The 13,901-nt window shown below is 46.2% G+C and overlaps 1 protein-coding gene across 3 annotated transcripts; it reads right to left on the bottom strand.

Moving 5' to 3' along the window:
• Positions 1 to 2,868: 2,868 nt before the first annotated feature.
• RPP40 (ribonuclease P/MRP subunit p40) lies at positions 2,869 to 13,669 on the bottom strand. 3 transcript variants are annotated; one of them, XM_065885648.1, is made up of 8 exons: positions 13,531 to 13,669; positions 10,834 to 10,978; positions 9,484 to 9,552; positions 8,063 to 8,158; positions 6,678 to 6,803; positions 4,429 to 4,627; positions 4,167 to 4,301; positions 2,869 to 3,067 (listed from the first exon to the last, which is right to left on the bottom strand). In XM_065885648.1, exons 1-8 carry the CDS (start codon positions 13,651 to 13,653, stop codon positions 2,869 to 2,871), a joined length of 1,092 nt encoding a protein of 363 aa, XP_065741720.1. In that variant the 5' UTR covers positions 13,654 to 13,669. The 3 variants fall into 3 exon arrangements, with proteins under 3 accessions (XP_065741720.1, XP_065741722.1, XP_065741721.1); XM_065885650.1 differs by lacking the exon at positions 6,678 to 6,803 and having other exon boundaries at positions 13,531 to 13,653; XM_065885649.1 differs by lacking the exon at positions 9,484 to 9,552 and having other exon boundaries at positions 13,531 to 13,653.
• Positions 13,670 to 13,901: the final 232 nt, after the last annotated feature.

Below are 13,901 nucleotides of genomic sequence, written 5' to 3'. Positions count from 1 at the left end.
TAATTGTTCATATAGAAATATAATTGATTTTTGTACACTGCTTTGTATCCTGCAACCTTGATAAACTCACTTATTAGTTCTAATATCTTGTTTATAGATTCCGCTGAATTTTCTACATAGATGATCATGTCATCTGTGAAAAAAGGACAATTTTTTTCTTTCCAATCCGGATGTTCTGTTCCTTGCCTGACTGCGGTCTAGAATCTCCAGTACAATGATGAACAGAGATATCCCTGATTTCTTCCTGATGTTAGGGGAAAAGTATTCAGCCCTTCACAATTAAGTCTGATGTTAGCTGTAGGGCTTTTGCAGATGCCTTTTAATCAGATTGGGGAAGTCCCCTTTATTCCCAGTTTGCCAGAGTTTTTAACAGGAGTAGATGGTGTATTTTGTTAAATACATTTCTAGTATTGATTGAAATGATTATGTGAATGTTAAATCAACCCTGCATTCCCAGGATAAATCCCATGGCCATATTACCTTTTTATTATATCGTAGGTTTCAATTTACTAAAACTTTTGCTTAGTTTTTGCACCTATGTTCATGAGGAATGTTTGTTTTGTAGTGTTTTCTTTCCTTGCAATGTGTTTGCCCAGCCAGGATGCCTCGGTAATTTTGCTACCAGGGTAATGCTGACCCCATAGAATGAGTGGCAGTATTTGTGTAGAATTGGTATTATTTCTTCAAATGTTTGGTAAAACTCACGACTGAAGCCATACCATTGGGGTTATAGGAAGGTTTTATCTGTTTCTTCTCGAGTGAGCTCTGGTAATTTGTGTCTTTCAAGGAATTTGTCAATTTCACCTACGTTCTTGAATTTATTGGTATAAAGGTGTTCCTATTATTTTAACATCTGTGGGATCTTCAGTCACGTTACCTCTCCCATTCCTTACATTGGTAATTGGTCTCTTTTTTTTTCCCTCACCAATCTGGCTGGAGATTTATCAATTTTATTGATTCTCCCAAAGAACAAGCTTTTGGATTAATTTTTCTCTATTTTATTTCATTGGTTACCACTTTGATCTTTATTATTCCTTTTCTTCTGCTGACTTTGGATTTAATTTGCTCTTCTTTTACTGTTTCTTAAAGTGGAAACTGACGTCACTGATTTGAGACCTGTTTTCCTTTCTAATACAGGCATTTAAAGCTGCAAGTTTCCCTCTAAGTACTGCTTTAGCAAGAATCCACAAATTCTATTTTTTTTTTTTTTTTAAAAAGTCATTTCAGGGCTTCCCTGGTGGCGCAGTGGTTGAGAGTCCGCCTGCCAATGTAGGGGACGTGGGTTCGTGCCCCAGTCCGGGAAGATCCCACATGCCGCGGAGCGGCTGGGCCCGTGAGCCATGGCCGCTGAGCCTGTGCGTCCGGAGCCTGTGCTCCGCAACGGGAGAGGCCACGGCAGTGAGAGGCCCGCGTACCGCAAAAAAAAAAAGTCATTTCAAATTACTTTCTAATTTCTCTTTAGACTTGTTCTTTGACTTGTGAGTTATTTTGTTTCCAAATACTTGGGGATTTTCAAGGATCTTTCTGTTACTGATTTCTAATTTAATTCCATGTGGCCAAATAAATTATTTAGCTTTTGAGAATTCTTATTCTGCAGCTCATTGAAACATTTTAAAAAATGGCTCTTGATAGGTATTCCAGAAATTTAAGTAGTTTTCAGTTGGTCCTTAACAGCCATATTGCTGGGAGAAAAAAAATTCTTTCAACTTTTTTACTTTTATTTTTTGGCCACGCTGTGGCATGCGGGATCTTAGTTCCCCAACCAGGGATCGAACCCATGCCCCCCTGCGGTGGAAGCACGAGTTCTAACCACTATACCACCAGGCAAGTCACTTTTTTCTTTTAATTGAAGTATAGTTGATTTATGATGTCATGTCAGTTTCAGGTGTACAGCACAGTGATTCGGTTTTGTTTTTTTTAAATTTATTTTAGGCTGTGTTGGGTCTTCGTTGCTGTGTGCGGGCTTTCTCCAGTTGTGGCGAGCGGGGGCTACTCTTTGTTGCAGAGCGCGGGCCTCTCATTGCAGTGGCTTCTCTCATTGCGGAGCACGGGCTCTAGGTGCGTGGGCTTCAGTAGTTGCGGCACACGAGCTCAGTAGTTGTGGCTCACGGGCTCTAGAGCACAGGCTCAGTAGTTGTGGCACACGGGCTTAGTTGCTCCGTGGCATGTGGGATCTTCCCAGACCAGGGATCGAACCCATGTCCTCTGCATTGGCAGGCGGATTCTCAACCACCTGTGCCACCGGGGAAGCCCCAGTGATTCGGTTTTACATATATACACACACACACACACATATATATGTTTTTCAGATTCTTTTCCCTTATAGGTTACTGCAAAATTCAACTTGTTCTTTATGAATATACAGTATCCAAATATCCCTCCTGACCCAGAAGCAGGAGAGTGAGCACACAGGAACCAGCTGATCTGAGATCAAGTCTTGAATCCACAAGCAGGTGACGTCAGTAGCTTATGTACACTCTGTTCCCTCACAGGACTGATGTGAGAATTAAATGAGGTAATTGATGAACAGCACTAATGCAGGAACTGGCTCTGGTAAGTACGTTAAGGATTTCTTGTTATTATGATGTGAGAAACTCACAATCACAGCACACATCTTGCCCAGTGGTCCCTGGCCATCGTGGCCCAAGTTACGACGCAGGAGCCCACACCCTGAGAAATCAACTATGAGCTTCCACCTGACGGCAAGCCTGTCACAGGATGGGCCCGAGTCCAGGGCAGATGCTAACACGCTGATCTGAGAAATGTCTTCATCACCCAAGTCTGAGTGAACGCACGGTCCTTATACTGCCGAGAAATACGGAAAACGAGCATAAACATAAACAAACACGACTTTAAACTCTGTGCTTGTCATGGTGGACAGTCATCATTTGCCCCAACAGCCAACTGAAGCCAGTAGTCCCGATTACTAAAAACCACGAAGTTGTATAAATGCTCTCCTCCTTTTCGAAAACCGTGTTCGTTTTCTCTCCAGGAAACAGGGCTGTCTGCAAAGCCTTGAACCGACAACGTCACCCACGGGGCCAACTTCGGTTCATCAAAGTAGCGACTGAAAAAGACAGACACTTATTTAACAAACAGGAAGAGTTAGGAACGGTCCCATTTATTTGTTTTTACTTATTCAGGACAAGCGGTATTTCTGATGCTCCCATGAAGCTTTGACCTGAGCTTTCATTTATAAAAATTAGGAGACAGAAATTAAATTCCTGGTGCTATATGTGAATTCAGCAAAGATTCACCAACATGCAGCGCACACAACAAACTTCAGTGGTTCCTACCCTTATCGTGGAAGAGCATATAAGATTTAAAGAACAAAAAATTCCCCACCAAGTGTGTAAGAATCCTTTCCCTCCCTTGAACAGTGCTGCTTTCGGAGACTCTGTAAACTGAAACACTGCAGAGTCATTTATCAATTTTTTAAAACTTCAACCTTCTTACTGAGGAAAATAAAAGTACAAAGCTAATAAATGTGAAAGAGGATGTTGGATTTAAAAAGGAAAACCCTCAACACTTAAATCTTAGACATTTTTCAAGTGAAGACTCAGAAGGCGTGATGCTCACTTTATATTCTTTTCAATACAGGATTTGAGCCTCCTCACGTTTCATTTACAGAACACCTCCCAGAATGAAAATCCAGTACTACTTTATACAACCCGTGGCATGTTACCGGTGCCCAGTGATTCACGGATGTTAGAGCCAGGGCAGATTTTGGATATGATTTGGATTCAGAGGTGGTCAGCTCCTTTTCCCACCCATTTCAAAGTGAAGCATTTTGCAGAAATCCAGTATTTAAGACAGATCATAATGTGTTCCATAGAGTACTGCCGTTTTCTTAAGTGATAACTGCAACTTCAACTGCACCGAAATGGTCTGGGGGAGCGGAACAAGAAAAACAGGCAGTTTGTTCTCAAGAAGCACAGTAAAGCTCCACTCTCTTCTTTTCAAAGGACAAGGACCCGGCAATATCACCAGGGATAATTACATCATGTGAGATGATAACGTCACTGCACGTGAGCCCAAGCAAGGGAAAAGGGGGACACGCTGTGAGAGGACCCTGGAATCTGGGTCATTACTGCTGCCCCTAAAACGCTACAGAGGCGGAGACATGCAAGGCATAAATGGCAAAAAAGGCTGTTCTTTTTTCTCACCACAGCTGTTCCAACAGAAGATGTATCTTCTCTGGAAGGATGAAACCAGTGATTGTACACAAGTAAGCTTTCGCCACCACTGTGCTTGGCTGAGGACAGCAGTAGGTTGATATGAAATTATCAGGCTCGTTATTTCTGTAACCAAAAAAGAGAAAGAAAATGCATTTATATCCACGACACGATCACTTTCAAAGTACTAAACCCCTGTTGAAAATGAGAAGCCAGCCCAAGCCCTCCGGGACCCGGGAGCCCTCATACGCACAGCTCGGCGTTACTGAAGACGGCGCCCAGCCACTCGAAGAGCTCCTGGGCGCTGCAGGCCGCCTCCGGCTCGCCCCTGAGCTCGCCGCTCCGCAGCACGGGGCACGGCAGGTCTGTCACTGTGCTCAGCGCTATTTTTGGCTGACGCTCCTGAATCCGGTAATTGGAAAAGTATGACATCATCGTTGATCCTTCCGCACCTTCAAACACACCAAATAAGGCCACTTGAATAGTGTAAACAAGTTCAGTGAATCCCTGAATCCACCCCATTCCCACTTGAGGGTTTCAGGAAGCAGGCAGGATGAAGTAAGGCCAGAGGAGGTTGTACAAAGCTTTACTCAAATTAAAATCATTTAAGTTGCCTTCGCCTCCTTGTGCCAAAGTTCTGTCAACATTCATCTTCTGTCACACTTTTTCTGGAAAGTCATAAGGCTTTCAGTCAAGCCACACTAGTCTCAACATCTGCTCTACTAAGAAACTTTTGACTTAATCAAAGCATTACTTATGTTTAGATAAAATTAGTGAACTCTACAGAGAAAGCAGCATATTTGCACACTCTCGAAGAAGGAAACAGAAGAGGAGCTGAAGACAGAATCTCAGTCCAGCTTGTCTTTAAAGCCCAGTAAGATCCAGTGTATCCTGAAGGATTTTCCCTGGAAGACGGAAACAGTGGCCCTCTTGGAGCAGAGGGCAGGACTGCTTACTGCCCAGTGTATTAGAAATAATGTCTCCCTCCACCTCCTCCCTCCCTCCAGGGCAAGGGTCAGCAGGCTCACCGCCCAATATAAAAGATCTGAGTTCCTTAGGCTCCAGGCTCCCCTCCTGTAATGCAACCCCCTGCTTGCACCAGCATCACCTGCCCACCATGCATCACCCTGCAGGAACCAGGACTTGGTGAACTGGAGCAAACGCTGGTGCTCTGCCCACTGCTACTGCTGGGAATCATTAGGTTTTCTGCCTCTGACCCAGGGGTCTCGTGTCTCCTGCCAGAGCGCACGAGAATGTGCTGGCTAACTTCTTAGCTTGCTAAGCGGGTAAAAGCTCAGGTGCTTCACAGGTCTTGACAAGCCCTTAAAATACTTCGGAGTCTCCAGAACCCACTGCATAGGAGGCCCTCGGTAAAGACTTCCTACAACTGAGATGTCAGCCTCTCTGCCCTCTGTGTCTGCACCACACACAGAAGAAGCACCCAAGTATTACAGACCTAGGCCTCACCCAGGCAACCCTGTAGCACCCAGTGACCACGAACTTTCCAGGAGGAGCAGACAGATGGACCTATTTCCAAAACGGACCTAGGGGCTTCCCTCTTCTCCAAGAGAGAACTACACCATTGTAATTGTGAAGATTTGATTCATTTAATCTTGTTTTGGGCCAAAGATACACTTCTAAAAGGAGCGAGGTACATGGTAGTTGTAAGCCGATTAAAATGTTTGGTGAACATGAAACTCTGAACTAAATGTATTATTCTAATCAATTAAGAGGTACAACAAATTTAATGTGACATTTAATGATATGCCTGATTACTACCCTGCAATAACGAGTAAGCAGTTTGTGTCTAGCAGTATAACTGGTGTTATTTTAAAACACTCCAGCCAAGGCTGTTGGAGGGAAGCTGGAGGAGGGAAAGGGAGAAATGGACAAAGGTTAGTTGCCCGAGACCCCACCCTCAGGAGCTCCTGATCGACACACAACCCAAGGAGGTGGAGACAGACGGCTGCATGCCGAGATGACCCCGGACTATGGCTCTCAGGGATGCCAGAGGGGTCAAAGCAGTTTCCTTAACAACGTTTACAGGTTTCCCCCCAACCCAAAGTAGTGTTCCTACAAAACCTTTCATTAAGTCGAAATGGCATAAAGCGAAGAAGCAATTACCTTAAGACACATCTTGCTAACAGATGCATGAAATAAACGCTCAAAGACACAGTTCAAACCTCTGCCGGCCGGAGGCTAAGACACTGAGTGCAGTTCTGGGGGAGGGAGCTGGGGGTGCCACTCTCGCTGCTGGGGTGCACACTGCCTCTATAGCAGCTCACTGCAAAACACACGCTGAACACTATTTTCACTTTTTGCTTTTGTAAAAAGTAAAGGAGCATAAAGTGAACTTTCGAAAAGTGGGGGACACCTGTATCCATCTACATGCACAACATCCCTGACCACTGGGGTGAATCACCATTCTCTCCTCACTACTCCCCTTTAATTAACCATTAGATTTCAAAACCACTCCATCGTTACACATTTTATTTTTCATACCTGTTTGATGCCACGCCAAAAGAAAATCAAATTTCAATGGTTTCTTTTCTTTGAAAGCCCAAGATACTCTTTTATACTTCTTAGAGTCCAGTTTAGAGGATAAATCCATCAAATCAATGGAAACAACTTAAAAAAATGGAGAGGAATAAACAGTTCATTCATATACACACAGCGTGCACTGTGCAAAACATGCTAGATTAAAACATCAGGAGTTTTAGAAGTTTTATGGATAAAAAAAGTTATTTTGTATTTCTTGCCCTCCCTTTGGGTTCCCAAACCAAAACTCTGCCTCTGATGGACATTTCTGGCATTGAGAGATAATTACAACAGGTGTTTTATTTATTTTTAAAATTTATTTATTTTTATTTTTATCTATTTTTGGCTGCGTTGGGTCTTTGTTGCTGCACGTGGGCTTTCTCTAGTTGCAGTGAGCAGGGGCTACTCTTCGTTGTGGTGCACGGGCTTCTCACTGCGGTGGCTTCTCTTGTTGCAGAGCATGGGCTCTAGGCACGTGGGCTCAGTAGTTGTGGCACGCAGGCTCAGTAGTCGTGGCACACGGGCTTAGTTGCTCTGCGGCATGTGGGATCTTCCCGGACCAGGGCTCAAGCCTGTGTCCCCTGCACTGGCAGGCAGATTCTTAACCACTGGGCCACCAGGGGAGTCCCACAACAGGTGTTTTAAATTCACATTTTTCGTAGTCAAAGACCAAGGGCAGAGATCAACTCTAACCTAGCTGTGGAGGTGGCAGCCGTAACTACTGATGTTCAAGGCAGACCATCAACAGAACTACATCTCTTCACTCATGGGTGAATTTCTACTAGTCATCATAAAACTTGGGAAAATTAAAGGAAATTCTTTACTAAGAACAAGTTGGAACAGATGCAAACTGGTATATATAGGCTGGTTAAACAACAAGGTCCTACTGTATAGCACAAAGAACTATATTCAATACCCTGTGATAAACCATAATGGAAAAGAATATGGAAAAGAATGTACATATATGTATAACTGAATCATTTTGCTGTACAGCAGTAATTAACACACTGTAAATCAACTATACTTCAATTAAAAAAAAAAAAGAACAAGTGGGTTCATCACTTTGAATTTGTGACCCAAAACATATGTATCTAATGGAACATGTCCAAGTCTGTGATCTTTTCAAGATGCAGCCAACAGCTGAAGACAAAGAGATGCACAGCAGTATCTATCTCATCCTATCTGATGCCCACCCGAGAGTCCCCGGAGTAAGGAGTCTTAAAGACAAGAAAAAGCCACACTTCTTCTGAACAAAGAGAACAGAGGCAATTCAAACATTTAAGTTCAAATTGTTACAGGAAGACTACTACTACCTTGTTAGAAACTGATGGAGTGAGCGTAATACTTACTAAACTTCATGGTCTTCCTGCCAGAATACTGAGATGGATGACCTTGAAGTCCCGTTTCTTCATAAGTGTCTTTATCCAGTGATAAAATTAATTTCCCTATAAATCAAATAATAATTCCCATAAGAGATGTTAAAGATATAATGTGTTCTCTGACTAAGAGAAAGCAAGACAAATTGGGCAGTTAAATACCAGTGCACACAAGGGCCTTATGTATAATACAAGGGTCTTATTTATAATTATATGTACAAAGGCATCATTTATTAGAGTGAAACTAGAAACTATCGAAGTTTTTATTAAAGAAAGAGTAAACAAATTATGGTATACTCCTTCTTTGGAATATTTTCAAGACATTAAAAAGAGTAAATTAAAACTGTATGTACTAGGCTTCCCTGGTGGTGCAGTGGTTAAGAATCCACCTGCCAAAGCAGGGGACACAGGTTTGAGCCCTGATTCAGGAAGATCCCACATGCTGCAGAGCAACTGGGCCTGCATGCACCACAACTACTGAGCCTGCACTCTAGAGCCCGTGAGCCACAACTACTGAAGCCCGCGCGCCTAGAGTCCATGCTCTGCAACAAGAGAAGCCACTGCAATGAGAAGCCCGCACACCACAACGAAGAGTAGCCCCCGGCTCGCCGCAACTAGAGAAAGCCCGCATGCAGCAACCAGGACCCAACACAGCCAAAAATAAATAAAATAAAAAAACAACACAAACCCCCAAAAAACTGTATGTACTAATAGAGGAAGATGTCTAGGATATACAGCCTGGGAAAAAAGCAAACTGAGAAACAATGGACTATGACATAATATATATATATTTTAAAAAAAGAACCTGTATGTGTTTATAAATTCATAGAAAATGTCTAGAAGAATGAACACCTACCTGCTAACAAGAGTGCCTGCTGAGAGGCTTCCCCGGTGGCGCAGGGGTTAAGAATCCACCTGCCAATGCAGGGGACACGGGTTCGAGCCCTGGTCCAGGAAGATCCCACGTGCTGCAGAGCAACTAAGCCCGTGCGCCACACCTACTGAGCCTGTGCTCTAGAGCCCGTTCACCACAACTACTGAGCCCGCAAGCCACAACTACTGAAGCCCGCATGCCTAGAGCCTGTGCTCCACAACAAGAGAAGCCACAGCAATGAGAAGCCCGCGCACCGCAATGAAGAGTAGCCCCCGCTCGCCGCAACTAGAGAAAACCGGCACGCAGCAACGAAGACCCAATGCAGCCAAAAATAAATAAATAAATAAAATTGATTCTTTAAAAAACAAAAAAGAACGCCTGCTGAGCTGAGAATGGCAGTGAGTTTGGAGGGACGGGGATGAAAGGGGGGACTTTCACTTTACACACATCCGAATGACTTGACTTTTTTACCGTCTGTTTCCTCCATAATTAAGAAAGAAGAAAAAATGAGTGTGGTTACCGTTTGGTAGCAGGGCCACAGTATTATCCTCGTCAATATTTGTGTTGTACGTTAGTGCATAGCACGCACCTGTAAGAGAAAACCCAGAGGAGAAATTAAGAAAAAAATCACACCTGCAAGAAGTTAGTGAATTATTTTCACAGGATAACAAATCTTCCGGGTCACTGCTCCAGCTCACTCAGCCAAGCTGGAGGACACGCAAGGCCAAGCACAGCTAGTTCACGCCCCTGCCTAGGGCCTATCTGTGCAAGCTGGCTACCAACGAGCAGAAGATGGACTCAGGATGGAGCACATACCTCCGGGGATGCTGGTAGAGGGGCACAAAGTGGAAAAGCGGGTGAGCGTACACACCTGGAAGGCAGAGTTCCAGATGAAGACTCAACATGTGCCACAAACTTGTGTGAAGTCAAGAAAGCTACTCCATCTCCCTGAGCCTCATTTTTCTCACCTGTACAATGGGCGCTGCAGGCTTATTTCATAGGATTGTTGCCAGGGTTAAGTTGGGTCAGCTTTGTAAAAGTCCCTGCCATGGCCAGTGTCCACACTGTTACCAAAATAGCCTCAGACTTTTTTTTTTTTTTTGACCACACCACACAGCTTGTGGGATCCTAGCTGCCCTGCTGAGCAGGGATCGAACCCGGGTCCTCAGCAGTGAAAGCAAGGAATCCTAACCACTGGACCGCCAGGGAATCCCCCAGCATCAAGCTTCAGAACCGAAGAAAGGAATCATGTCCGTGTGACCAAAGACAAGACGTCAGTGGCCCTTGTGCAGTGATGTATATAGTGAGGGTGGATCCCTAAAGACACGCTGAAACAGTTTCAAACAAGTGGCTCCTAGGATATAACTGGAACAAGCCAATCCACCCCGCTGACACAGATGGGAATGAGGTGCGCAGGCGGGGCTGAGAGCCACAACGTCTAAGCGGAAGACGCTGAACCCCCATCAGCACCTGACTCTGGGGCCAGCAGCTGTGGCTGCATCAGGAGACCACTCTCTCCAGACAGCTGTCACGGGGACTGCGGGGAGAACAGCGGTCTGTCTCTGCAGCCACACACCCAATGGCAGCGCATCTGAACACAGCGGTCGAAGATTTTCCTTTCCATTAACCCTCATACGACACACTCCCACACAACACCTGTGGACCAGCGCAATCAGAAACCACCACCTAATGAGGGCACACAGAGTCGGCTGAGCTACTGCGGGACGGAGGGAGGGATGCACACACCTGACCACACAGGCGATCTCCAGCAGTCCTGTTCAGAACAAGAGAAGGACCCTGGTATTGCTATGCGATCTCCCTGGACTTCCTCACCTCACCGCGTTCATAGACACTACACGGCTTTCCTTACCTTTCTTGACAAAAGTACTGATGAATTCGTGTGCGATTAACTCATGAAGAGGTAAATCCTTCACCAAGTAATAGGGTCCAGAGTCCATGACCAGGTCCTTCAGTTCTTTTGATAGTATCCCACATTCAGGAATCAGAAATGAAACCTATTGGAATGTGCCATATAAACAAGTCTTATTAATTGAAGCATTGCTGACTTACAATATTACATTAGTTTCATGCATACAGCATAGTGATTCAGTATTTTTGCAAATTATACTCCATTATAAGTTTAATCAAGTCTTATTTTCATGTAGATCAACACCCAGGTTTTTAGGGATGATACATCATGAAGGCTGCTAACCATTCCTCCACAGCTTTCAAAAAAACTCTGAAATTAACTTACCAATCTCAGGGTGGGAGATGGGGATCGACATATATACACTATTGATACTATGTATAAAATAGATGACTAACGAGAACCTACTGCATAGCACAGGGAACTCTGCTCTGCTCTGTGGTGACCTAAATGGGAAGGAAATCCAAAAAAGAGGGGCTATATGTATACGTATAGCTGACTCACTTTGCTGTACAGTAGAAACTAACACGATATTGTAAAGCAACTATGCTCCAATAAAAATTTTAAAAATAAAAATAGAAAAAACAAAACAAAAAAAACTTACTAATCTCAGGAAAAGAGAAATTTGACAACTCAAGTTTTCCATTTCTGTATTCAAGCTTACAGTACAGGAAAGGTGAATGAGCAAAACAATTTTTTTTTTCCCCCCGGTACGCGGGCCTCTCACTGCTGTGGCCTCTCCCACTGCGGAGCACAGGCTCCGGACGCGCAGGCTCAGCGGCCATGGCTCACGGGCCCAGCCGCTCCGTGGCATGTGGGATCCTCCCGGACTGGGGCATGAACCCGTGTCCCCTGCATCGGCAGGCGGACTCTCAACCACTGCACCACCAGGGAAGCCCGAGCAAAACAATTTTAATGGGAAGCTCTTGCTTGTGGTTTTTTTAAAATAGTTTTTTTAAATTAATTTTATTTATTTTTGGCTGCATTGGGTCTTCCTTGCTGCATGCGTGCTTTCCCTAGTTGCGGTGAGCGGGGGCTACTCTTTGTTGCCGTGTGTGGCTTCTCATGTGGTGACTTCTCTTGTTGCAAAGCACGGGCTCTAGGCGTGCAGGCTTCAGTAGTTGTAGCACATGGGCTCAGTAGTTGTGGCTCGCGGGCTCTAGAGCGCAGGCTCAGTAGCTGTGGCGCACGGGCTTAGCTGCTCCGCGGCACGTGGGATCTTCCCGGACCAGGGCTTGAACCTGTGTCCCCTGCACTGGCAGGTGGATTCTTAACCACTGTGCCACCAGGGAAGCCCTTGCTTGTGTTTCATCTTTTACAAACAGCAATATATTTTATGTCCCGTTCCTATCACTACATTAATTAATTTTTAGGGAAATATAGTACAATTGAATATCCCTAGATCTGTGTATCCTAGTACCAGGCTGGAATCAAAGGAACTGTTCCTTAGGGCATAAGGAATTTAGGGACACCAATTATTAAGAGGTTACATGGAAGCAGAAGTCTGCTGGATGTTTACACTTTACAGAAAGAAAAACTCTACAGATGGGAAGGGAGAGATAAGGTACACATCCCCGACTGCTGTCTGTGATGAGCTTTCCATCCAAAGCAGAGATAATCAACCTGACAGGTTTCAAACGTCGCCCAGGTGCTCCACACCTTGAAAAACCACTCTCCCAAAGCTGGGACACCAGTTTGTCCCTGAAGGACCAGGGTCACCAGTTGCGTCTGAGAAACTAGCCAGTCAGGCCTGAGTTGAGATTAGGCTGGTCTATTTAAAGTGGAAAAGGCTTAAAGCATTTTCATTGTAAGGTTTATTCTGAAGCCCTCTCCACTTAAATGGGTTGGTGAAACCCGCCCAGCATACACTACCTGGGAATTAGGAATGTTCTCTTCTACTCTCAGCAGATCCTGGATAAACTGATAATTAACCTCACCGATGCTTCAACCATCACATTCGCGAAAAAGGCGCCCGAGAGGAGCAACAGCGAAAATCGCTCTGAAGTTGCTCATGCGAGCAGGGAAGCGTCGGCGAATTTCTGCAAGAGCTGCCGAAATGGTGCACTCTGGCTGGACAACGCAGAAGGCAGCAGGCAAAGGGGGAGATTTCTCAGGTATCAAACTAGCGCCCATAAGCGGTTCAGAAGGGCAAGCAGCTTCCCGGACTCCGCACGAGGCTCTGCAAAGACCCTCCGGCGCGCGGCGGGGGAAGAAAGCCGGGATGGGGAAGGGGCGGGCCCGTCCCGGGCTGCGGGGCACACCCGCCAGAGCCTGGTCCCGGCCTCGCCCCTCCCCGGGACGCACCCCACCCGCAGCGGGGCGGGGAAGGAGTAAGTGGCCAGAGGCGCGGGGAAGGAGTAAGTGGCCAGAGGCGCGGCGAACTCTGTCAGGCGCACGCCAACCTGCTTCTCCTTCCGAAGGCGGAACACCGCCCCGCGCCGGTGCATCTTCGGACTTGTAGTCCTGAGGAGGGGCAAACCACAGGCCTGGAGCGGCTAGAGACTACAGTTCCCAGCATGCCTGGCGAGGGCCCCCCGCCCCCTCCGCGCGCCGAGGGCGGGGGAGCAGAGCGCTGCTTTCGCCAAGCCTCCACCACCGGCGGGATGGTGTGCGGTCCGCGGGCCCGGGATGTGGACTCACCCTGTAGTTGTGATAGTGCGTCTCCACGAGGTGCCGGTGGCGCGACTTCTCGTGGCCGAAGTTGGACTTTTCGCAGACCAGCAAGTGCCGGGGCACCTCTCGCAGCCGGCACAGCATGGCCATGGTCTTCCGCACGCAGGTCCTGCCAGCGTTCGGCTCGCCCCGCCCCTTCCCCGCGGGCATGCGCAGTGCAGGCACGCCGCACGTGTTGAGGCGGTCCCGGGTAGGGGCGGGGCTAGTGCTGGGAGCGGGCCTAGGCTTCTGGGGGGCCTAGCAGAAGCTCGCTGATGGTTACCTGCAAGGTAACCTACCTGAAATTAGTTCTCTTGCCAGAATCCTTCCTCTAGGCCCCAGGTTGCTCCTTCCCAAAT

Source organism: Phocoena phocoena, chromosome 10 (assembly GCF_963924675.1).
Source record: "Phocoena phocoena chromosome 10, mPhoPho1.1, whole genome shotgun sequence".
Taxonomy (NCBI): Eukaryota; Metazoa; Chordata; class Mammalia; order Artiodactyla; family Phocoenidae; genus Phocoena; species Phocoena phocoena.
Note: the sequence above shows the minus strand (reverse complement) of the source record. Positions and strands in the feature narration are given on the sequence as shown.